This window comes from Olea europaea, chromosome 18 (assembly GCF_002742605.1).
Source record: "Olea europaea var. sylvestris chromosome 18, O_europaea_v1, whole genome shotgun sequence".
Lineage (NCBI taxonomy): Eukaryota > Viridiplantae > Streptophyta > Magnoliopsida > Lamiales > Oleaceae > Olea > Olea europaea.
Genome location: NC_036254.1, coordinates 17,099,434 through 17,120,675, shown reverse-complemented (window position 1 = coordinate 17,120,675; position 21,242 = coordinate 17,099,434). Strand labels below are relative to the sequence as shown.

At 33.2% G+C, this 21,242-nt stretch overlaps 1 protein-coding gene across 2 annotated transcripts; it reads left to right on the top strand.

The window, feature by feature from the left end:
• The first annotated feature begins 3,189 nt into the window (after positions 1–3,189).
• LOC111367625 (aspartic proteinase-like protein 1) lies at positions 3,190–10,520 on the top strand. 2 transcript variants are annotated; one of them, XM_022988599.1, is made up of 10 exons: positions 3,190–3,550; positions 4,845–4,983; positions 6,606–6,847; positions 6,975–7,202; positions 7,296–7,434; positions 7,514–7,584; positions 7,669–7,768; positions 9,046–9,106; positions 9,304–9,375; positions 9,963–10,520. In XM_022988599.1, the coding sequence occupies exons 1-10, from the start codon at positions 3,219–3,221 to the stop codon at positions 10,205–10,207; spliced, it is 1,629 nt and encodes a 542-aa protein (XP_022844367.1). In that variant the 5' UTR covers positions 3,190–3,218; the 3' UTR covers positions 10,208–10,520. The 2 variants fall into 2 exon arrangements, with proteins under 2 accessions (XP_022844367.1, XP_022844368.1); XM_022988600.1 differs by having other exon boundaries at positions 3,416–3,550; positions 6,572–6,847.
• The last annotated feature ends 10,722 nt before the right edge of the window (positions 10,521–21,242 follow it).

Here is a 21,242-nt window from a genome sequence, read left to right as displayed (position 1 = left end):
GAACGGGGTTAGAGTGAGGAATGAAATGTCGAATCTTGGAGACGAATGACTTGAAAGACTAACTGAAGAAGAGCCCAGATGGATTCTAATAATAATCAGATAAACATAAATAGATCATCAAAGAGAAGGAAAAAAAAATATAGAGACGAATAGTCCAAAACCAGATCACTGTCATACGGAGAGCTGTGCATCTCTCCGTGACGGTGACCACACGGCGAGACTTTGTCACGGTGACACTTCTCTCCGTGTCACGAAGAGACTTCATTTTTTTTTTCCCTCTTCGCTCCTATTGCAATAATTTTATTTAAGTTCAAATATGTTTTTAATTGTATATAATCTAATGATGCAAAAGAAAAATGAGAGAGATTAATTAATCGAATGATGTATGATACAATTTTATTATTGAAATGAATGTTTTATTCTAAAAATATAGAGCAAATTAACAATAGGTAACAAAAAATTTATATTACAATTAAAAACATATATGAACTTAAATAAAATTATTGCAATAGGAGCGATGAGGGAAAAAACAAAAAAAATGAAGTCTCTTCGTGACACGGAGAGAAGTGTCACCGTGACAAAGTCTTGCCGTGTGGTCATCGTCACGGAGAGACTCACAGCTCTTCGTATGACAGTGATCTGATTTTGGACTGTTCATCTCTATTTTTTTTCCTTCTCTTTGATGATCTATTTATGTTTATCTGATTATTATTAGAATCCAAGAATAAATCCATTTTTTTACATATTTTATTTATAGTAATTTTTTATTAACATTGAATTTAATAAATTAAATATATCTAAATATTTACTTAAAAATTTAAGTTAATATTTTTTACTTATAAGTAGCTTTTACAATTATAATTTTTATTTACTTTTAAATAACTTTAAGTAATTTTTTCTACTTATAATTAACTTTTTACATTTTAGAAATTATTTTTGTCTTATTGTTAGTATTTTTATTTTTTTAATATTTTACTCCACGAACTCCTAAATGAATCAAGAATTCGACCACTAGTAGGATATGTAGACTCATAAACATTATGAATATTTGAATAGTTAACATATTTTTAGCAATTAGGAGGACAACATTTTTTTGCATTCAATTTTCAATAAAAATAATATGTTGAAATGTTCATTAGTCAAATATTCAAAACGACTATTTAAGTAATCTACCAAACCAATTGCTAGATTCTAAAAATTGATAGCAAAATCTAGAAACTAAGCTAAAATATAAATAATTAATTGAGTGACATGATTAGGAAGTTGAGACGCAAATAAAAAAATGATTTTCACTAAAATTTAAAAGAGCCTGATACAAATTAGAACATAACAAAAACAATAAAATATATCAATAGTTACCAAAAATAAGAAAATTCGGTCCTTGTTTGAGCCCCTTTTGCCATCAAAATATATTTTTGAATAGTGATTTGACCACATTTTAACCATACATTCATCAATAAAATAATATTATACTCAAATTCAATATTTTTTTTCTTATTTTTTAACTATACATTATCCATAAAATGCTATTACAAAATGCAATTTTTTGAAAAAATGGGACTCAAACAAGCCCTCGGATGAAATTCGAGAAAATTATTAGGCCCTGTTTGAGAGGTCCATTTTCCATGCATTTTCCACCATTTTGGCAAGAATTTTACCTGGAAAATGTTTTCTATCTCCCCCACTCACGTGACCCATTTTCCATGAATTTGTGAAAGTTGATTTCCCATTGATTTGGTGGGAAATCAATTTTCAGGTTTATTTTTATTTTTATTATTTTTGACAATGGAAATAAATTTTATTTACAATTATAACAAATTATATTACCTTAATTGACAATTTTCATGAAAAAGAAGTCAAACGAATATCAAAAGATACAAATTTCAACATTTTCTAGGTGAAAAATTATACCAATAAAATACATTTAATTGACAATTTTCAGTAAAACAAGTTTTAGGTAATTCAATTTTCTTGAATTCGTTTTTTCCCACCCAAATTTCATTCTTACAATCAAATGAACCCTTAATAGAAGAAAAAGAAATGTGTGAAATTTGAATTAAAATATAGATTTAATTGTTGACTTATTACAATGTAATGGGCGATCAATGTATATAGTACAACAGTTGTGCTTCTCATTCATTTGTGCTTGCTATGAAAGTGATCTTTGTAATCAAGAGATGGGGCATTCTTTCTCCCTATTTAACTAACAAACAATGGGGGCAAAGGCCTTGAATCCTATCTTTGACGGTGATCATAGCACTGGGAAGAAAGGGAACGCGGTTGCCATCAGAGCCGGTCCTGTGATTTATGGGCCCTGAGGCGAAGCGTGTAAAGTAGGCCCCTAGCGAAAGTAATTTAAATATAAAATTCAACGGTATATTATGCGATCTATTACTAACTTAAAAAACTATCATTAAAACAACAATTAAATATATTATAGAAACGATTTATATTATAAACCATCAAAACCAACAATGTTTCAAACAATTAGTTGAATACTATTCGTCTTGCCCTTTTAGAGGCAAAAACATCAATCAAATCTGAATAATTTAGCTGCCCAACCATTTCTTTTTCTATTGATAACATAGCCAACCCGTTTAATCTTTCTTGTGACATAGTTGATCGAAGATAGGTCTTGATCAACTTCAATTTTGAGAAACTTCTTTCCGCCGATGCAACTGTAACCGGTATGGTTAACAAAATTTTGTAAGCAATATAAGCATTTGGGTAACAAATATTGTGAGTCTTCAAATATTGCAGCACTTCAATTGCTCTTGTTGCTTCATTTGGTAAATAAATCTTCAAGACTGGTAACTCCGAACATAAATCATCTCCACTGATATCCGAACGCCCATCATGTTCAAGATATTTCTCAAGATTCATACAAGAGTTCAACAAACTTGATAAAGTTGCATCCCTTAACCTTTTCAAATTAAACAAAAATCCAAATATGTCATCATATTGTTTGAATTGTTCAAATCGACCCCTCAGAGAAGATAGAGCTTGATCAATTATAAAAACAAAGTACTCAACTCTAAAAGATTCTTCTGCTGATTGCTTTACCTCATCACTACCGCTTTCATCAAAATGTTTTTTCCTTCGAATTATGCGTTTTTCTATAAATACAGCTTCAATTTCCATTTCATTTGCCTTTTTTGTTGCTTCATCCATAGCAACGGCAAATCCGATTTCTCTAGCATTTCGTCTTTGCTTCAGGAATGGAGATTCGATTAATTTTGTTTGAGTTACTGTTTGTTTTGTATATTAACTGTGGCTTATGTGAGAGTACTTTATATTCGGCAAAGCTAGTGCATAGGTTTTCGGATGAAGCAAAGGCGCATCATAGCGCTAGGGTTTCAAGAAATGGAGCCGAAATTGCCGATAGGGTTGGAGCGGCTGATGCGTGGCCGAAGCGTCGGAGTTTGGACTATTATCGGCGGCTGTTGAGTAGTGATATGCAGCGGCAGAAGCTGAAGCTCAACCCTCAGTTCCAATTCCTCTACCCTTCCAGAGGCAGCGTTACCTTACCCCTCGGAGATGACTTTGGATGGTTACTTCTCTCTCTTTCTCATGAATGCGTGTGTGTGAATCGGAGGGTGTGGGATCTATGATTTTCGATTGCTTCTATGAATATTATGCTTTGAGACGTGATATCCTAATACAGTTATTTCCTTTCTTTTATTTCTGCAATAATTCAATTGAATGGGAAGTTCTGGTGGACAATATCCAGATGTCAGTAAAACATCTATTATTCTGGACTTTTTGAGAAATTATGAGAAATATCCTGAATGTGAAAATTAAAGGTAATTACAGCTAAAATTATATTGATAAAACAGATTATAATCTTACACTCCAGTTACCAGGAAAGACCGAAACCTGAGGGGTACCTCAGTGGTCAAGCTTTGGATTTTCTCCTCAATGATCACCGGTTCAAATCTCGTGGGATTAGTCGAGTTGCGCGTAAGTTAGTCTAGACACTCATGGTCATAAAAAATAAAAATAATAATAAAAAAGATCGAACCTTTGAAAAGTCTTGGAGTGTGCTTGTACATACAATCGAGATTTGCAATGTGGAAATTGCCGATACAACTCACATTCCGATATAATTTTCCCTCTTTTGATGTTCGTGATTTAGATATGTTGATTGTTGCAATGATATGGTCAACACAACAGTCTTTCACATTAAAATTGGCAGATATCCATCCATAAAAATTACTCAAGTTACAGAAATTCTTCACATTTAGAGAAATATAATTCGCCACTTAAAGTTCCTCAAAATTACAGCAAAATGTAATCTAAAGTGGACATTGTTGTGCTATAGGTATCATATCGTCTCCTCGCCTGTCTTTTGCTAGTGGTGGCAGTTATGTACTAGTAGACATTCCTTGAGGTACATACATTATGCGAGTCAGTTGAATTGACTTCATGAGTTGTATCTAGTGGTGTGGTTAAAAGAAGTGGGTTTTACTGAACTAAAAATGATGATGTTTCCTAGACAGAGGTATTGGCTTGTGCAATATGGACTACAAATGAACACCATATAGTTTTATCAAGCAATCTCAGAATCACTAGCCGATAGGATTTTCTCTGTGTGATTAATAGAGCAGTGTTGTCTAACATTTCCATGAATTATTAGTTATGGCTGAATCCAATATGTCTATTAAATAGAGCGTGCTTGTTTTATTGCTGCAAGTAGCTTTGTAGTCATAAGACTCATAACTACGAGTTTCTGAGTCCTTGGACATCTTCAGTGGCTGAAGAGTGTTTATTTGTCATTTGAAATTTAGACAAATTAAACCTGAAGGATATTGTGTCTTTAGTTTATTCATTTTCCCTCAAAACAGGTTACATTATATGTGGATTGACATGGGCACACCAAAAGTTTCTTTTCTTGTTGCATTGGATGCTGGAAGTGATCTACTATGGGTTCCCTGCAATTGTGTACAGTGTGCACCTTTATCCTCCAGTCACTACAGCAGTTTGGTATGCAAGCTTTCTTTTGTATCATCAATTACAATTTTGATTCTGGTGATATTTCGTTTGTTGAGCTCCCTTCTTCTCCCACATATATGACACAAATAGAGTGCCTACCCAAGCATTTACCATTTGCTAGGGGACATGTTAGCACATACTCCCTTCAATTTTTTCTGGGATCATGTTTTCTGGTATCTTGGTTTCTTGGGTTTTTATAGGATTGAAGTTCTTAGAATCAAGACATGTTATAGACTCGTTTGGTTCTTACAGATTGATGTTTGACTAATAACAATCAACTAAATTAGTTGAATATTTATTTTCTGACTGCATCGTCAAGCATGTAAAATGTTACTGGTTTTTCCACTATAATTTTGTTTTGATAACTAGATTTCAATCATAATTAAGACTATTTCCGTGGTCTACATTATAGGTACTTTCATCTGCCCATTCTAATTTGAAACACGGGCACTTTGGTGGTTTTCATGTTCAATTTGGCATCAACTCAAATTTTCATGTATACTTAATCTATTAATCTGAAGTGCAAGTTTATCATTAATTGATAAGAAACATAACATTCTGTGAGGAGGTGTAGCAGATTTTGCTACTTGATAATTAAAATACTTTTCCTCGGCTTCGTATTGGTTGGACCTTTGCCTTTTCATTTTGTTTTTCAGTTTTCTCTTATGCTCACCATTGATCTTGTTGTGGACATTTCCACCCACGCTGGTATTTATGCTTGCAAAGTACTCTATATGGTGTTCTGAGTTTATTTCTCTTTCTCTGTGATTTACAATAATGGGTTGCTTGTAGGATCCATTTCTTTTGTATTTTAAGAGATCAACTCTATTCCCAAAAAAAAAAAAAGGAGATCAGTTCTATTCCAACTTAAAGTCCAATTTACGTATGTCTTGGTTATGAAGCACAAAAATTACATTGTCTGTCATATTTCAGATATCAATAAATGTTTTTCCCTCCCCACATACCATGGTGTGCTGGAATTTTCTCATTCGGATTTATCTGTTAAGGTTTAATTAAATTAATTAAATGCTAGAATACCTAGCAATAACTGAATTTACAAAAGAAAAGGCCTATCAATAACTGAATTTACAAAAGAAAAGGCAATATGTCCTTTGTCATTGGCTGCAGCTATCCGAGCATCATCCTGTGATCACTTTCTGTATAACTAATCTTGTTTGGTTCTTTCTTAAATCCTTTTCATGGAGAAACCTTTACCAGTTTGTATGATTTGGTGTTACTTGTGAGGTTATTGGTCTTGGATGTGATAGATACTCTTTTCACTTCCTATCTCTAATTTGTTGTGCTCAAATTTGAAATAAGGCTGTTAAGAATTAATTTTAAACTTGGTTCTTGGCCCTAGGACTTCCTATTTAGTCGCTTAGTCTTTTTTACTAAAAGTTAATATTCTGCTTGACTATCTACCTGAAATTATTGGTTGTCATGTTACATTGGGGCTTTACACTGTAGCATGCACAAAACATATAAATTTTTGAAATACTTGATGTAGTTTAAACAGCTGTGAAGTAGTTGTTAATACAAGTAAGAGGTTTACCACTTATTTCAGATGATTGATTGGCAGGTGCTCCCTGGTTTTTGGGGCATCTATTATGCAGGATAAGGATCTTAGCGAGTATAATCCTTCTGGCTCTAGCACTAGCAAGTCCCTCTCTTGCAGTCATCCATTATGTGAATTTGGTTTAAATTGTGAGGATCCTAAGCAGCAATGTCCATACACTGTCAACTATGCTTCAGACGATACCTCTACTTCTGGAGTTCTGGTTGAAGACGTATTACATCTTGTATCGGGTCGCACTAATGCATCCAACATGTCTGTGCGGGCTCCAGTTGTTATAGGGTGTGTTTTGTATGGCTATTAAAACTGCATGCCTTTTCGCATAAGATTTGTTGTGCAGGAATTACCATCTTGAGATATTGTCTCAACAAAATTGTTTGGATCCATAGTAATTTTCTTTCTATTTCAGTTGTGGTAGTAAACAAACTGGTGGTTACCTGAATGGAGTTGCGCCAGATGGTCTTATGGGTCTGGGACGTGGAGAAATTTCAGTTCCAAGTCGTTTAGCAAAAGCTGGATTGATTCCGAACTCTTTTTCGTTATGCTTTACTGAAGATGACTCAGGGAGGCTATTCTTTGGGGATCAGGGAATAGCTGGCGAACAGACTACTTCATTTTTGTCTTCTGATAGAAAAAAGTAAAAATTGAACATGCATAATATATTCTGCTCTTTGCTTGCATCATCTACACATAGGAGTTATATATATATTTTTTTATGTTCATGGTCCAGTTTAACTTACATTGTTGGAGTGGACTCTTGCTGCATTGGAAGTTCTTGTCTTGAGCATACAAACTTCGAAGCGCTGGTTGATAGTGGGACATCGTTCACATTTCTTCCAGGTCAAGTCTATGACAGAGTTGCTAAGGAGGTAAATTTTTCTCCCTCGGCTTTTGATTTATCTTTTAAAATATACCAGATTGTTTTGATTATACCATCTTTGGTTGTAGTTCAATGGACAAGTAAATGCGTTGAAATCAGATTTTGAAGGATACCCTTGGCAGTATTGCTACAAGTCTAGGTAGACTTTAGTAGACTGTATGTTGAGTCCACTTTCTCCTTTCTATCTTATCTGTGAACTAGGATTGACTGTATTTTCACACAGTTCTGACGGGGTGCCTAAGATTCCTTCTGTAACTCTGAAGTTTGCAACGAACAACAGTTTTGTCGTCCATGATCCTGTTTTTGTAATCTATGGTACTCAGGTTGGTTCTTGCAACCATACATAGTTTGTATTGGCAGAATTAAGTACTTCTTCAATGCCGGGCATTTTTATTAATAAATTATGTAGAGCCAAATTTTATGTGCTAGTTTTGGCCTAAAAGTTGGACAAAAACCATTATTTATAATATCTATGCACTTATGCATGTGAAATGCTTATTGGTTCGTATAATCTGATGTGAATATGACATTTTGTAGAAATTCTTCATTCATTTAGATATTAGTTCATAATTAGTGTTGGCAAAGAGAGTTCGTATCATGTGTACAACCAATAGTTTCATTGTGAATTAAATTTGGGAAAAAGCGGAGTTTAGTTTTATGGTTTAGGGAGGCAAAAGTGTGGCGATGATAGTTAAAGATTCTCATGGTAATGATCTTGGAGCTTAGGTACTTTGGCTGCTGTTGATGCGGGATAACTGGAAAGGCATTCTATTCAGCAGCATATCATAACCGGTTCGAGAGTTGATATTGAAATAATTGAGGATAATTAAAATAGATTTACTAACATTATGCAATGCAGATTATTGACTACTGAAGAAAAATCACAATTTTTTCGTAAATTTCACCAAGTGTACTAGGGCAAGCTGTTCAAAAATGGTATTATCACCGGTATCAAGTTACCAAGCTGGTTAAAGATGTCCATTGATTCAGACATTAAATTAAGTTGCTTTTGTTTCACCAGATATTGCTTATTAGTTATTATACCCATGCACCAATATCTAAGGTCCATTTCCAAATTTTGAAATTGCCGAAAAATATTCTAGATACATTATGGTATATAATTTGAGGGATTTGAGAAGTAGTTCATTTGATCATGTTTATCAATAATAAAAATTTTAGTTGCTTTCCTGTTTGCAATTGCAGTAGCTCACGAATATTAAATCTTTAGAATGGGGAATTTTAATAGCACAAACATCAGATGCATTCTGAAGTAGCAAATTGAATGCTCAATTCTTAACTGTGACTGAACTGATTAGATACAAGACTCTGACTTGACCAGATAAGGTTTATGACTCAAGGTCTGAATCATTTTAGGCAAACTTTTACTGTACACCTGCAACTGAATAAGAAAAAGGAGTTTCTGAAGCAAATATTTTAATAATTTGTATGATTTTATGATATAACTCAGGCCAATACTTGATTATTGTTAAAATCTGGTTAGGAGAATGCATATGTTTGCTCTTTCCTGTAGTGGCTGATTTCATGTTTAAACATGTGAACTACCAAGTTTGTGAATAGTGCTGTCTATATTATGGTGCAGGGTGCAGCTGGATTTTGTTTAGCTGTACAGCCAACTGATGAAGCCATTGCGACGATTGGACGTAAGTATTACTTTATTTGCATTTCCTGGACACACATCTGCTACAGTGCCCACCTACGAGTTTATTTTCACGCCCTTGTTCACCAGAATTTAGAAATTCCAGTAATGCATGAATTCTCCAAAAATAAATAAATAAATAATTCAATGAACTGAACTTGGTTTTCAATTCATTTTTCTCTCACAAATTTATTTTTGCAGAGAACTTCATGACAGGATACCGAATGGTATTTGATAGGGAAAATTTCAAGCTTGGGTGGTCCCGTTCGAATTGTGAGTATATAACCTTTTTTACCTGTATACTTTTGCTCTTGACGTTCGCTCTCTTTTTGTATTGTGGATTATAAGACATTGTATTCTGTGGTTTGCTCATTTGCTGGTTTAATTTGTACATTTTGCTGATATCTTGCCATTGATGAATACCTCTTCCATGTTGTGTTGCCTAGTTCAATAAACTCTATCCTACTCCTACATAAAAATTTTGATGATATATCCATGGATGTACCTGGGATTTAAATAAAAAGAAGAAATACATGAATGGATAATGCAAATGAAAAATCTCTGAAGAAAACCACAACTAAAATGAAGAACCGAGCTACAACACCTAAGCTGCTCAAAAGGGTTTTATACTTGGATAGCAGGAGTGATGCTCTAAATCTTTCCATTAAGAAATGCAGTGGCTCTCTAATTTTGCTAAATCCCCTCTAGGATCCCACTTGATTGCTATATCTTTGCTCAAGTTTTGCTAATTTCTGAATTTGAAGTTTTAATTTACTAGTTTGGTGGCACATTCAATATATTACACCTTTGCTCTCTGTAAAGCATAGCAATCAAATCTTGATATGTTCGAATCATCTCAGGTCAGGATCTCAGTGAAGGTGATAGAATGCCACTGACTCCATCAGCAGATGGCACCTCTCCTAACCCATTGCCGACAACAGTGCAGCAGAACTCTCCCAATGCTCGTGGAGTTGGTCCTGCTGTTGCTGGAAAGACACCATCCAAATCCTCAGCTACATGCCAGGAGCGCTCATATTTTGCTGCGAAGTTTTTCTTTATTATGCTTTTGGCATTGCATACATGCTTATATAAATATGCTCTTTAAGTTGCTTTTTGTAGTTTTGCATGTAAATTCAGAGTTCTGTTTCTTTCTTCCTTCTCACTTACCAAATTCTGATTTCATATAGGGTGTTACTTCTCCCTCCGTCTGTTCTTCACCATTTATGTATTCATATGTAATTCCTAGTTTTTCTTTTTTATATGTAGATAAGTAAATTCTCAGTAATTTTGTTGTACTATGTAATTTTGGCAGACGATCCCCCTCTCTAGTTTTTACATAGTTGAGGTACTGTCCATTTATTACTTGCAGTTTCACAAGTTAAAACATGTCATTGTAGTACTGTGACATTCCCAACTTTGCCAAAGTTTTTGAGTTAGGCAAAAATATGCAAACTAAAGTCTAATTTTCTGGAAAATTAATCTAGGAGAAAGCAATGCTTTATGGAAAATAACTTATTTTTGTGATATTTTAATTTGTAGGTATAAATGGACACCGTGTTTGTATGATGCAGGAGTATTTTCTATTTAAGGAAACATTATTGTATTGAAGGATAATATAATATATTACAGCACATTCGTCCAAATGACAGCCTATGCGTAAGACCTGACCGCGATTGAATAAAGTGCCAATCATCAGTGACGGACACGACCACCGAATAATTTAAATGACTTGTGCGAAGTTTTGTTGGTGGTACGGTGCTAATCAATAGCTGCATTTGTTGTTTTGTTTAGAATGCATTGGACTGGGAAATTTTGAACCTTTGCATGTGGAGCAATTCTTGGAACCTATTGTCAAAACCATTAAATATTCCTTAAAAATGTGACGCTAGCCATTTCCTGTTTTGCAATCAAGAAATGCATAAGAATTCTAGTTTTAACTTCTTCTTGTTTACTCTCTTTTTTTTTTTTCATCGAGTTCTTGTACGACAATGGGGTTATGATTAAGCACAATAATGGTAAATCAAGAAAATAAACAATGAAATGACGCTAATTAGCTAAACTGTTTGGATCTTTCGTTTTCCTTTTAGTAGGTGTTATTTTCCTTATCGAATTGGAATCAAAACAACCCTTTAAGATTGGATACGGAATTAGATTAAAAAAACTACTGGAAATTTAAGAACAGATTGATGAAAAACATCCGGAAATAATGCATCTTATGATAATGATTGAAGGCCATAGGTACACATTACTAAATATGGTCATTGAGTGAATAATGCCAATTGCCAAGGGCCCAAGTAAAGCTAGCATAGTACTATTTTATATTGTGTTTTCTACTTGTGCTAGTTTTCAAACCTAATAAGACAGCACGGAATGTGAGAAAAAATCTAGACATTTAAAGTTCAATGGTCACGATTTTTTGATATTTACCACTTTGTTGCTCAAATTCGTAATAAAAAAAATGATGGGGCTTTAAGTAGTTTTCATTGGATGATTTGGAGGGTTTGACCTATATAAGTAGATCGTGCAAGGGAAAGAAAAAAAAGTTAAAGCAGGAAAAGGCACAGAGTTAGAAAAGGATGCATGACATAGCTTTTGGAATCGCCTCTTCTTCCAAAAGCCATTTCTTTTGTAATGCATAAAGAGTAAAGAGAGGACGGTGCTTTCTTTTACTTTAGATTTTTCACCCTTTACAAACCAGGTTCTCTATCGAATTAAAAATAAGAAACCCAAAGCCATTTATCTACTTAATCCAGATTACAGCTCACGCCATGGGTTGATCCATTACACGTAGAATCGGTCAATTCCCTTCAAGCAGGGGAAACCAGTACGTGTATATGATTATGAGCCAACCCCAGAGAGAGAAACAAAGTGTGGACCAAAGCCCAATCAGACAAATCGCCTCACGACAAAATGCCGTTTTCTTTCTATCTTTTTCTTTTATTTTTGTTAAAAATATCTTAAATTATTTTTTTAAATGAGACCAAGCCTTATCATTATCAATATATAAAAAAAAATGTATGTCGAATAATTAATGATAACATGAACATAGATAACTAAGGATATTTTCATCATTCAAAACCTTTCCCATATTAAATATCTAGAAACACTTGAGTCATACAAAAACTTAGATTATTGTAATCATTTTGGTAGAACTCATTTGAGAAATTTATAATTGTTCATGAAAATATCTTTTGATTTAAAATCACTATAAGCGTACAGTTCACTAACAAGTAATAAAATGGAATTGAGTTCAAATATCGTCCCATGAAGATTGATTTAGTTTGATTCTAATTATCGACCTTAACCAAAACAATAATAAAGTGATGTATTTGTTTATGTCAAAATTATAACTAAAATAATCTACTCATGCAATTATAAGTAAATTAACTAAGCTAAATGTAAATTGTGTTGAATGCAAGTTAATAATGTGTTCTAATGTATGACAAGTGCACTATGATCGCGAATTCTAATGCAATAATCATTTTTAACTTTCGGTTTACACTTTGACAAGACAGTTGAATTTTGAAAAATCAATATTCCTATTTTATTCAACAATCACTCCCGTGTAATGTTAAATCTACTCTCATATTTGACCCGATTATTTTTTTTATGACCGATGCGAACATATAAGCGTACATGAATTTTCATGAACACCTAAAAGATTCACATAGAGCAAAGCGGTATATTTCTATCTCCTATCGGACCCTATGACGATTTACACTATGTCGAGCTTATTTTCATTCTTTTGAATGTATAAAATAAGCCATCTAATTCACATAAATATCACAATAACTATAGAGAAAAGATAATCATGTAAATCATTTAAAATCCAAAAACATATTTTCAATATCAAATATGTAAAACTATAGATTAAAAACACATATTATAATGTTCATCGTTTCCAAGTACAAATAAATCCAGTTTAACATGTTGTGAAGAAGAAAGTAAAAATTATAAAAGTTGTTTATTACAAGGAAAATCTTGAGTTTGATCTTGATATTGAATATTGACGTGTTCTTTACCTCCTTTTGAAATTAATTCTCCACCCTAATTATGTTTTGAGAGTCAATATTTATATTACCTCTAAAGAGTCCCAAAAGGTTTCTAAAAATCGTACATATCATCATCCAAAATGAAGTTTTCTTGTTAGGATTGAATTATGAAGGATATAGAATTTTCTAGTTGAATTGGCCTAGGCAGGTGCCCAGGCATACTAAGTAGCCCCTGTAATTGAGGTAAAGGGTTGGCGTATATAACTGGATGGTTGTCCAATTATAAAAACTTCTAGAATTTTTCTTTTAGCCATTTTCTTTATTCTTTCTTCATATTGGTCCTCCACATTAAATTAATTTGATTTTTGGTTATTCAACTTTTGTTCAAATGCATATTAGTCCCCAACTCCCATCCATTGGCCAATTGATCCTTCTTTCTTTTCCAATTGTCTAGAAATGGGTCCAAAACCGAAACAAGATGAAATTAATCTAAGTCAAGTAAAATTCAATACTAAAATGACACAAAAGTTTAGTAATAAGGCCTGAATAAGTGCACAAAAATGCATTTATCAAATAACTCCAAACTAAAACTTTTGTTCGTCCTCAAATTAAAACTAAAACAAAACTTAGGAATAAATCATATCACTCACTAAGCAAATCACCAATAACAAACTTAACGTTGAACTGCTTGCCATATGCCCCTGGTTCAAATTTAAGCAATACTTTAAAAATATTCAAACAATATCAAGAGTAAATTTCTACTCGTCTGATGCTCGATTTAGTATATATGTGATTAGCCAATATTGAACTTAAACCCATACTAGAACACGACCAATTAAATGTTGTTGATTCACTCATAATTCCAATGCTCTTGTGGTCAGTTTTTCCTCACTCCTCTCGTGCAAAATCACTTCTTATGTTTTTCAATCCAATCCCGAGGTATTTCTAGCACATGTGGATTCTTAAAAATCATTATGACTCATTTTTCTACACAAAGTGATGAGAATTAGATACTTGTAAATTTAGAAGAGAGATAATAAGCATTTCTCAAAAACACTCTGGAATTCAAGTCTCAAAGTTCTTACCGCTTTTGATAACCCCCCTCCTTTTACCCCCTCCCCCCCTTTTTCTTGACATTTCTTGTGCAAGTTTTCTCCCCATTAAACTTTTTAAATGACCGTTGTAGCGAGTTTTAGGTCGACGACTCTTAAATCAAATAACTATTTGACACCTTATTTTTAGATATCCTTGCAAATTTAATAACTCAATTCAAATGGCTACGAAGAGAGTTAAAAGATGTATCATTTTTTGTTTTGATACGAGAATCTAATTTTTCATTATTTTGACATCTTATGTACAAAATTTATTTTCATTAAAAATTCTAAATCACACCTATAGCGAGTTTTAGGCCGATGATTTCAAAGTTAGATGACTATAAGGCACCAAGTTTTAAAGATCTTAGCAGATTTCATAACTTGAGTCATAAAAACTATGAAAATAAGTAAAAGATGTATGAGATTTGGATTTTAAAAATGGTCAGTGCCCGTTCTAGATTCCTTAACTCAAACTCCTTCAACCAATGATGGGATCCGAGAACTCCAAGCTATCAAATTTCTATGAAAACAAACACTAACTTTTCTATCCCCAAACTGCTTTTTGGCAATTTGGTATCTATATTAAGGATTTAAGAATCCACTCAAATATGAGTCCACAACATCAACAGTTAAATTCGTATAATCAAGTCATGTCCCAACACAAGTGATAAGTCAATAAAGCTATGTTCTCAAATAATAAATATAACATGGATAAGTATTCAAGTAAAAATACATGTTATGGTGTTGTCCAGTAATCTAGTTAAAGCCATACTCAATTTAAACAAATATCATCATAGATAGAAAGTCATTTAACATTAAACTAGATGCTATTTTTAAAATTTTCAATTTTTTTTAGCCGCTAACAGTTATACAGACTCGATCAGCAGTTGAAAAATAAATATATATTCATAGTATTTAATACTTACACACCCTAAACAAACATATTGCATTGTCCTCAATGTAAAAGCAAAAATAATCAAAATAAGTAAGAATCAGAAACTCCTCGATGTAAATATGGATGAGTAGAAAGATCGGGCTGGTCTAGCTGGTAGACATCATGACAACAGCTATTTTTCCTTGTTGCTAGATTTTAATTTTCTATTCCAAAAATTTTAAATATTAGTGATAACATATAATGTTTAAATATTTTCCATGAATTCATACCAAGAAAAATTCTAATCCATTAACTTTTATCAAGACTATCTAACAGAGTGTGCATCTTGCAAAAATTCTATAGCTAGGAAAAGATAAGTATTTCAAATTGGTTTAGAGATTGAAACGTAGGTGTAACATTAAGAATGCATATCACATCGATGTAAACTCAATATAATGTTAGGATATTAATGATGAGCCTAAGTAAATTGAATTCGATATGTAAACATGCCTAAGTTATTAATACAAGTCTCAAAATAATGTTGAGACCGAGAGGTTGTAAAGAATGAAGTTAATGACGCGATATGAAGTTAATATGAATTGCAACAATATAATAATAAATATCAAGGTTTAAAGTAAAAAAGAAAAGAGAGTTAAATGCATAGGCAAGATGTATTATTAATTGACAATGTCGATAGAATACAATGACACAGCAATAAAAGTTTAAACTGAACTGAAAGACGAGCCACATATTTATAGTACACGAGTCAAACCCTAAAACTAGGCAAAACATGGAAAGTGGGTTACAAAATGCATAAAAAGGAAAAAAAATTCACATCTAAAGAAGGCGATTTTCTTTCTTTTTTCATAGATCCAATTTGATTCTCTAGAAATCAATATGCATCAACAAGATCCCAACCCCTAATTTGGGGCATAAACCTGACAACCTCAACATTGACCCAAATTCTGGCGCAATGAGCGAAACGCAACAAAATTTCTCCACCCGAAAAATAAACTTGTCTACATAGAAAGGAATTGGCTAATATCCTCAACACAGTAACCAAAGCTCTCCATCACCAAACCATCTTCCTCTGCAAGGCATCCACAAGTGACACATGAACTCAAATCCTAGGTTCCCAAAATTCCACCAAGGAATTACTGTTGACCAAACAAGGTCGAAGCACACCCAGTAGCAGATACCAAACCAAGTGCTTGATCATTAGGTCCCTTGTCATAACTGTCACCTTCAACGATTCCAAAAGCATTACAGACACCAATAACACCACCATACCTACGCTCCATGAGTTCACCCCTGACATTTGAACACAGTGCATCCACTGAAATTGGTGGCAAAGTGGAATCACCAACACTCTCCCTAACAATGTTCTTAATCGACCCAGAGCCCGTCACAAGAGGTAGTGTACCAAACTGTATATCCACCATGGTACTAAATTTTCCTGATGTCTCAAAATTGGTTTTGCGCTTCCCTACAATATGTACAACTGGGATCTCTTCCGTCTCTCCAGTACAATCCAGACACCCCTTCGGACCTTCAAGATTCCACATCCACCAGATAATTTATACCCTTTTGTATCTAGGGTACTCGAACGAGATGAAATTCCTCTTTAGATCTAGAACATGTCAAACTTGGCCAAGTGTATTGACCGTCCCATCCTACAACCGCAATCTGACTCAATCGATTCCAGCAATACAACAAAACTCGTTGTTCCCCATTACAACTCCACCCTGCTGAACAACCTCATATGTCTGAAATAAATTTCTATCGAAACACATATAGTGCGAACATGCCTAATCAAGAATCCACTCATTGTCAAGCTTAGATTCCACGTCAGAAATCACAGTCAACATCACATCTTTGTCATCCGAAAAATCCTCGGTCACATTAGTCTCATCCGAATTCCATGATTGCCTCATGTGATTTGCAGCTAAATCACCTTTAGCCTGCAACTTCTCACAATCCTTCTTCAAGTGTCCTCTCCGTTTGCAGTAGAAGCAATATACATTGCTGCTCTCCCTAAATCTACTCCTCCGTTGACTACCATGAGATACAAGAGCTTCCCCATCACTTAATGTAGCTCCAACTAGATGCTTCAACTTCTCCTTTGAGTGCAATGCATCATAGACATTGTCTATAGTCAACATATCCCGGCTGTACAATATGGTGTCCCGAAACGACGCATAAGAGCTTGATAGCGAACATAACAGGATCAAGGCCAGATCCTCTTCATTATATTTAACCTCCAATGCCTCCAAATCTACGATAATTTTCTTGAACACGACAATATGGTCTTCCAACGACCTTCCTTCCGCCATGCGATGGGAATACAAATTTTGCTTTAGAGCCAGTTTGCTAGTAAGACTCTTGGTCATGTACAACTACTCCAATTTCAATCACAAAGCAACAGTCGTTTTCTCCTTCAAGACATCCTGCAGAATATTGTTTGATAGATGAAGATGAATCAATGATAAAGCCTTCCGATCTTTCCATTATTTATTTTCCATTGTCCAATTAGCTGGCATCTTCTCAAAACCCAGCAACACATTATCCAAATCCAACTGCCCAAAATAGCTCTTATCTTTACTTGCTACAATGAAAACCTTATATTGTGATCTAGCAGCGGAATATCAAACTTCATGACAACCATCTCTAAAAAACTTCAACTAATCCACAAAAGACCCAAGCTCTGATACCACTTGTTGAGATCGAGGGGTTGTAAAGAATGAAGTTAATGACTCGATATGAAGTTAATATGGATTGCAAAATATAATAATATATATCAAAGTTTAAAGTAAAGAAGAAAAGAGAGTTAAACGCAGAGGCAAGATGTATTATTATTGACAATGTGGAGAGAATACAACGACACGGCAATAAAAGCTTAAACTAAACTGAAAGAGGAGCCACATATTTATAGTATACGAGTCAAACCATAAAACTAGGCAAAAGACGAAAAGTAGGTTACAAAATGCGTAAAAAGGAAAAAAAAAATTCAGGTCTAAAGAAGGTGATGTTCTTTCCTTTTTCATAGATCCATTTTAATTCTCTAGAAATCAATACGCATCAACAAGATCCCAACCCCTAATTTGGGGCATAAACTTGACAAATAATACCTAAAATTATGTTAAAAACCATTTAAACGTATGAATTCCTAAATATGGCCCTTAAATACTAATGCAATTCCTAAAAATATGTGTAATACAACAGTTAATAAAAATAATTGAAAATAGATAGAAAATCGGGTTGCCTCTTATTAAGCGCTTAATTCAAAATCTAGAGCTAAACTTTTACACAAGCGTTTCATGGCACTTGAATATGGACGTCCTACTTAGTTTGCTTAATTTGACTTTGTTCCATATTGCAACTTCCCTCCAAAGTTAACCTTGTCCTTCTTGAAATAGTATGACTTTTCACCATCACCCATTTTGAACTCAACAATGTACACTTTAATCTCCTCATAAGGTTTAATCACAAACTCAATTTTTGATTAAATAATGTAGTCGGTTGATTGCATGCTAATTTTCCCTTCTTTTTTTTGCATGCTACTAATTCAATTTTAGCCCATTATAATTAATTTTTCGATCTTTTCATTCTCCTCTTCTTTAATTGAAGTTCTCTCGAATTCAATGTCCATACCCAAAACTTTTGTCAAAGAAACAATGAGATCTTCATAGAAAGTCTTCCCCTCTTGCGGTATTTGTTGAAAGTCCAGTTGTTGTGATTCCCTTTATTGATGTCAATTAATAATTGGTGGAAGAAATCATCTAATAGGCAAATCATGCACATTAAAATAAATTGAACTCAAACTAAAGTAACAATCTCTGACAATTGCGTCAAAAACTTGTTCACGAAAATATCTTTCAATTTAAAACCACCGCAAGTGTACTATTTGTTAATAAGTAATAAAGTGGAATTGAGTTCAAGTATCGTCGCATGGAGATTGACTTGAGTCCAAGTATCATCTCAAGGAGGTTGATTTAGTTCGATTTTAATTATCGCGACCTTAATCGAAACAACAATAAAGTGATGTATTTTTTTGTAACAAAATTATTACTAAAATAATATACTTATGCAATTATGAGTAAATTAATTAAGCTAAACGCAAATTGTGTAAGTTAATGTGTTCTAAAATTGCAAATTCCCATATAATAATCCTTTTTAACTTCAGTTCTACAATTTGATAACACGGCTGAATTTTGAAGAATCAATGTTCATATTTTATTCAACAATCTTTCTCGAATAATTTTAAACCCACTCTCTTATCTGACCCGACTATAATTCTATGACGAATGCAAACATACAAGAGTGCATGAATTTTATGAACACTTATAAAATTCACATATGGCATAGCGGTATATTTTTATCCCTCGTTGCATCCTATGACGATTAACATTATGTCGAGTCTATTTTCTTTCTTTTGAATGTATAAAATAAGCCACCAAATTCATACAATTACCGCGCACAGTAATTGTAGAGAGAAGACAATCATATAAATCATTCAATATCTAAAAACATATTTTTAATGTCAAATACGTAAAACTAAAGATTAAAAACTCATTAAAAGATTGATCATTTTCTTTTACAAAGAAATCTAGTTTAACAAGTTGTGAAGAAGAAAGCAAAAAATATAAAAGCTGTTCATCACCCGAAAAATCTTGAGTTCAATCTTAATGTTTCAAATCTTGTGTTCTTTGCATCCTTTTACAATTAATTCTCCACTCTAATTATATTTTGGGAGTTAATATTTATATTCCCTCTAAAGAGTCCCAAAACGTCCATGAAAATTGTACATAGCATCATCCAAACGGAAGCTTTCCTGTTGGAATTGAATTCTGAAGGAAACATAATTTTCTGACCGTATTGACTTGGGTAGGCGCCTAGTAGCAAATGGGTTGACTGTTCAGGGATACTAAGTAGCCCTTGTAATTGAGGTTAAGGGTTGGGCGTATCTAACTAGGCGACTGCCGAGTTATCAAAACTGGTAGAATTTTCCTTCTAGCCATTTTCTTTATTATTTCTTCCATTTGGGTCCTCCACATTAAATTACTTCAATTTTTGGTCCTTCAATTTTTATTCAAATGCATATTAGTCCCTAAACTTCCATCCATTGGCCAATAGATCCTTTCTTCTTCTTCTTCTTCTTCTTCTTCTTTTTTTTTTCCCAATTGCTTAGAAACGGTCCAAAATTGAAACAAGATAAGATTAATCTAAATTAAGTAATGCTAAAATGTCGAAATAGTTTAGTAATAAAGTCCAAATAAGTGCACAAAAAATACAATTATCAATAATCTTTCTTTTTTGTTTGTAGTATGAAACTGAGCAACTTGCATTATGGTATATAATAAATTTACGAAAGTTCCCATAAAGAAAATGTTAAGTTAAATATTTAGATGTCACCTGCAGTGTAATAAAATGAATTCAATTGCTATCTGGATAGCAATAGGGTTCAACCAAATAACATAGAAAAAACTCATTTATTTATCTATTAATGCTTGAAGCGCTAGTCATTTCCCATATACATGACAAAATTTAAGTGGATTGTTTGGCACATAAATAGATTAAGAGCCCGTTTGATAGCCATTTTTTTCAAAATTCATTTTTCTCTCTCTTCTTTTCAACTACACGATTTTTTATTAAAATAATATTACACGTAAATCAAAAACTTTTTCTTATTTTTCAACCGCATATTTCACATCAATTTATTATTCTAAAATATATTTTTACATAAAAATATCTATCAAACACCCCCTAAATATAATAATGTATCAATTTCATCGAAGAAATTTTATGATTCTAATCCTTCACTTCGTTCTATCCATTAAGGATAAAATATTAGCATCATGTTTTGGTACACGAAGTGTATCTGACAATGGATCATTCTCATTATATTCTTAAATTACGAAACATTGGTAGCCGCCATAATAATGACGCAAGTCATTCATTATAAAATCTCAAAGTAATTTAAAGTTTAATTTGTATAATCCATTTGGTCGTGACAAGCAATAACAGGCATAGTATTGATGTATAATGGTGTTACTAAATAGGAATAAGCCATTTCCACCCAACACATTACAAAACATAATTGAATAATCATTGTAAAGAATCTGAAATACGAACATAGGAGACAATGTTTATAATCCCCCCCCCCCCCCCCCCCCCCCCCCC